Genomic DNA, 5,554 nt, shown 5'->3' with positions numbered 1-5,554 from the left:
CATCTGACCATTTTTTCCCCTAAAATAAATTAAAATAAAAATAAATTCGTGGCCTTGCCGGCTGGTGGTGGTCAGAGGGTCCGGTGGTCCCGGTGCATGGTAGCCCACCTCTGTCAGTGTGCCCAGCTGTAGCTCAGCACCATCAGTGTGTGTGAATGACTGAAGTGTGAAGAGATTTACAGTCTGTGTTTGCTTTAAGCCTTTTACCATTTGTTGTATTGGTCTAATTACAGATTTATTGTTGATTTAAATGCTCAGACTAATATAAAATGTATTTTTTTTACCTGCCTGTGGTTTCTCAGGTGTTGAAGAAAGCTCTGACCAGTGGTCAGCTCCTCTTTGATCTGATGTCACAGCCCGGGCCTCAGGTGGAGACGGCAGCAGACCTTCAGAACCTGAGCTCAGAGAGAACAGCGTTCTCAGAGGARCTCGGCACCATCAGATCCCAGTGGTTACATCTTCAGAGGGAGCTGGAGACACTGGTAYATGAATAATAAACAACATATAAAGCTCTGTTCATATTAACTAAAACTAGATCATCCCTAAAAACATTGACTGCTAAACCCACTGGGTTCAAAAAGCAACCATGACCGGACGGATTTCCAGTGGTCGGCAGCACTAATCTAAAAATTAATGTACTAAAAAAATTAATGCACTAACCCTAAAGCACTAACTCAAATATTTAGGTCCTCTAATTCTAAAGCACTAACTGGTGATACCATACAGATCATATGATATATCATATATATATCACAACATATCACGATACAATATATCGTGATATGTTGTGATTGTGTAAKCAGGTGATATATTGTCATTTTATTTTACAAACGATTCTATATTTAAAATCTCAGTCTACAGAGCACACCATGCATTACATGCATAAAATCTGATTAAATGCAGTTTTTAATGAAATCAGGAGAACAGTGAAGAACAGTAAGAACTGCGTCTGTATTTCACCTTTCTTCTGACTGCTGCCAACTAGTGGTCGGAGGCTAAAATAAAGCTCAAAAATGAACTGCTGCTATGAAAGTTTACATTTTAAACCTTAATTAAAAACAGTTGGTGCTTTTGAGAATCAGTATCAGGAAATTAAATATATTGGTGTATGGATATATTAAATATATTGGTGTATGGATAAATTAAATATATTGGAGTATGGATATATTAAATATATTGGTGTATGGATATATTAAATATATTGGTGTATGGATGTATTAAATACATTGATGTATGGATATAATTTGAGCTTGTAAAGGCTTGTATTTGTCTTCAACTCTTCAGGTTTGTGATGTTGAACACATCCATCACACCTGTGCAGAACGGGAAGCACGCCTGCAGAAACTTGTCTCCTGGATAGAGCAGCAGAAGCAGCAGCTGGCTCGCTGGGAACGGCCCACCAGTCAGACTCTGGCTCGYAGAGCTCTTCCACAGTGGGAGGTAGAACATCTCCAGATGTTTGTCACAGAGTCTTGTCTGCAGGATGGACTGTGATGGTTTGTCTTCCAGGCTGCTGTCGGCAGAGTGAAGGAGGTCTCTGCAGCTCTGTGGGAGCTGAGATCCACCCGGGTGCATTATGGGAAGGGAGAAAATCAGCCGAGTGACGTGGCCTTCTGGGACCGAGCAGAGTGTGTTGGTCAGGCGTGTAGAGGTCTCAGTCAACAGGTAAAAACAGAGCGATGTCTGTGATCTGAGGTGTGAGCAGCTTTATGAGCAGACAGGCACACGTGGGTGTTTAAGAGAAAAATGCACATTTTGTTTCTTGGAGCTCCATCAGTCTGGTCCTTTTTGATTCTGTTTTTAACRACACACCTGTTAGAGAAACCAGGTCTTTCATCAAGTGCACCAGACTGTAGATTTGTACCTGTTTTTCTTTGGTCCATCTGCAGCTGGAAGCCCTCAGGCCTGCTCTTCAGCACACTGTGGAGGAGTGGACGTTTTTCCAAGGAGCTCTGGGGGACATTTCTCTGTTTACCACCAGGGTGCGCTGTGCCCTGCAGCGTCAGCAGGCTCCTCTCTTCTCACTGAAGCAGGCTGAAGGATACTCAGACTTCCTCCAGGTGAGAAGTGGATAAAACCTCAGCACAGATGTATTTTAATAACATCGAATGGTTCAGAAAGCTGAAGGCATTAATGGATTTAAAGATAAAATCTATAAATAGAGCTTTGTGTTTTTGTGAAACAGCAAGCTGCGGTTAAAAGCCTCAGTCCAGATTTGACAGGTTCAGTAAAGTGCGAGCTTTCATGGACTTCAAGCTGTCACTTCCTTTCACRCCGCTCTCACTTCTCAGGGAAGTAAATGTGCTTTTAGAGAGCGAGCGTGAAAGGTTCGGTGTTTTTCTCTTTCCACAGGAGCTCCAGGTGGAGGTGGAGGAGGAGGAGGAGCACCTCTGGACGGCTGCAGAGAAATCCTACCAGAGGCTGGAGGAGACGCTCCATCAGGGAGCAGCTCAGGCGCTCGCTCACAAAGTAGAAGAAGAGCGGAAACGGTCGGTGGATAAAGCTGATTCTGTAAATCATGTTTAATGTCTGCTGTCATCATTAACACCTGTCTGTTAGCAAAATATCTCCTGAACCACCATTTTTATTCAACTTGAAGGCCTGTGAGGAGTACGTACTGTAAACATCATGGTTTAATTTAAATTTGACTAAACAGCTCTGCTAACAAACACTATCTGAACTCTACCTGGTGTTTCCTGCACAGAAACAGTGTTTTAACATGTCCTCTTATAAACACTGAAAGTACTGCATGTTTGACTGATTAAATGTGAAATAAATACTACAGAAATACTACTAAAAGTAAAAGAGTTTTACTCACTGTTTAATTGTGGTGAGTTTTTAACTCTCCCACTTTCCAACAAGGAATTCCCACTGGAGGGRACATTGCAGTTTAAATGTATAACCTGTAAGTGGGACGTTCCCACTTCCCAGCATGAATCCAGTAAAATTATTCTCTTTTTTTAAAAATCTCAATCTCACTGCATTTTCACTGGCTATTTTTGCACCCTGTGCAGCGCCACCTAGTGGTGGGATGTTGTCATTTTGTGGCTAAAATAATCAACGTGGATTATGGGAGATGTAGTTTATGATCCCAGCAGCTTATTTTAAGACAACACATTTTTGAAGCTCTCGTGAGCCACTTAAAATGCTGTTTTGGGCCACATTTGGCCCTCAGGCCGTGAGTTTAACGCACACATTGCGAGATGTTTGCCACAGCTAATGAACCAAGATAAAAACCAGTAATAACTGGGCCAGTTTAGCAGATGTTGAGCTGCTGGGATGACATGTCTCTGCAGCTCCTTCATCCAGGTGCAGCTGTTGGTCCGTGTCTCACCTGATGGTTTCTGTCCTTTCAGGTGGAAGAAAACTCTGCATCAGATCAAAGATGAGCGTGAAAAGACTGCAAAGACCTTTTCCCTGTGGAAGGAGTACAGCCGCCTGTCAGACAGCTGCTCTCAGCGCCTGCAGCACCTGTGGGCGGAGCTGTGGAGCTCTTCACCTGAAAACCACCTGCAGTCTGACGTTTGTTCTGTCCAGGTGAGTTCTTACCTGCTCTGTACTCACAGTGCTGTGATTCTGTGGAAGYCATCCTGTGGATTTGTAGTAAAACTGATTTTCTTTCAGGTAAATATAAAATGTTAAAGACAAACTGGTGTCTTAATCCAATCACTAACAAACAAAAACTTTATTTTTTAGAGCAAAGCTCAACTCAAACCTTGTTTTCGTAGCTGCCAGAAGCAGTTTGTATTTACTGAATGAAAACATTTGCTGCCTGAAGCATCATGTTCTTGCTGCAGGTTCAGTGAGTCCACACATTACGTTCAGCGTTTCATTAAATGTTTTCCTCTGTGCGCTCTCCTGTGGTTCAGATGGAAGCAGCAGCAGGTTCTGATGGACCACCTGACCCCCCCACCCTCCTCTGTTAATACACATGAATGTTGTTTTGTTCATTTAGCCCCCAAAAAGTGAGTTTCAGATCTTTTATCTGTGTTTTTCTGTTGGCAGGAAGCTGCAGTTTGTTGGAGCAGCTGTTACATTTTACACAAGTAGAAAAACAAAGTAAATCTCTTGATGATGATGGAAAATAACATTTTTCTTTTAAAACCAGTTTAAAATCATGAAACATTTTTTCTGTGGAACATCTGTAGTTCAGTTCTGTTTTAGTGACAGCCATGCTGCTTTTTCTTTTCTCACCATGTTGTTGTTTGTCAGCTGCAGTCTGCAGCCGGAGGCGCAGAGAAAAACAACAATAAAAACCAGAAAAGCTTCGCTGCTTAAACTGAATTACTGAGAATTAGAGAAAATCCTGAAGTTAATATGTGGAAAAGCTGCACTGCTTAAAACAAACTGAATAAATCCTGGACAAGGTGTGAGTAAAATAAACACACGCTGTTAGAAACCTGTTAATTTCCCTGTTRAATGGAGCCACATTTGTAAGGAACATGCATCTGTGGGATGAGTAGAGCTGAGGATGTGCACATGAAGGATCTGACAAACACTTGGTTTTGAGCTTCTGTTATTGAATTTTTGTTTTTTGTTTTTTTGCTCCAGAAGCTGCAGGGTGGGGCTGACAAGCTGCAAAGCATCATGGGAGAAGTGCTGGAAGCATCGCAGCATCTTATTGGACAGCTGGAACCTCTGGCTGCTGAACTGATCCAATCAGAAACAAGGCAGCTGACGTGTGACCTCCTGCTGCTGCAGCAGGCCGTGGCAGGAAAACATCGAAGTCTTCAGGTGAGAACATCAGTTTTCTGGTTTGAATAATATAAATCTAAATAATTTATATAATAAATCATTTGGAGTTGATTGTGCTTGAAGACAAAGTGAGTGAGATGTTTTTGTGTTTCAGATGAATTTGGAGCAGCAGCAACACTTTGAGACTCAGCTGGAGGCTCTGGAGGAACATCTGCAGAGGCTGGAGGCTCCTGACACCGACTCTGTGAAGGTTTCTTCATGAAGGAAGCTCTCTCTATGGTCTCTACACAACATTTAGTTAAAAYATTAACTCTGCTTTGTGTTCTCTTTAACTTCCAGCAGGTTCTGTTGGAGCTCAGTCATCTGCTTCCATCTCTGCTGGACGTTAAGGAGACCAGTGACTTCCTGACTCTGAACCAGCAGGAGACAGAGAGAGTTCACACGCTCTACAGGAAGTGGAGAGAAAACATGGCTGTGGCCTCAGACACTTACAGGTATTATATTATTATTACTGCCTTTCTGTTTTTAAATCACTTTGTAAAACATCTGTTCTGCTGCCATCTGAGCTGTTGATTCTTTAGTGTTATTTGGTTTTAATGTTTAGGCTCTTATTATGCACCGTCACTGCTGTTTTATTGATTAAATGTACATTAAATGGTTGTGTTCAGTGCTTTAAAGGTGATAAGTTACAGCTTGGTACACAGAGATTCTTAACCTGTGGGCCACAGCGCCACCTTCAGGGCCTCAAAACAACAACAGTTTTTAACTTTGGGCCACAGAGGGCAAGTACACTTCGCTGCAGCATGCAGCTCGGGGGCGGTGACAGACCTTTCCGTCGGTCCCATACCTTATATGGAAA

At 42.4% G+C, this 5,554-nt stretch overlaps 1 protein-coding gene across 1 annotated transcript in view; it reads left to right on the top strand.

Annotated features, from left to right (window-relative positions):
• Nucleotides 1-5,554, top strand: part of LOC106532021 (nesprin-2) — a gene marked incomplete at its 3' end in the record, with an annotated part of 16,372 nt that overhangs the window by 8,360 nt on the left and 2,458 nt on the right. Inside the window, 9 exon segments of the mRNA XM_014028005.1 lie at nt 303-482; nt 1,285-1,440; nt 1,510-1,665; nt 1,890-2,060; nt 2,353-2,489; nt 3,357-3,537; nt 4,552-4,734; nt 4,850-4,945; nt 5,035-5,189. Coding sequence (XP_013883459.1) covers nt 303-482; nt 1,285-1,440; nt 1,510-1,665; nt 1,890-2,060; nt 2,353-2,489; nt 3,357-3,537; nt 4,552-4,734; nt 4,850-4,945; nt 5,035-5,189 — 1,415 coding nt within the window.

Source organism: Austrofundulus limnaeus, unplaced genomic scaffold (assembly GCF_001266775.1).
Source record: "Austrofundulus limnaeus strain Quisiro unplaced genomic scaffold, Austrofundulus_limnaeus-1.0 Scaffold709, whole genome shotgun sequence".
NCBI lineage: Eukaryota > Metazoa > Chordata > Actinopteri > Cyprinodontiformes > Rivulidae > Austrofundulus > Austrofundulus limnaeus.
This window is presented reverse-complemented; position numbering and strand designations above follow the sequence as displayed.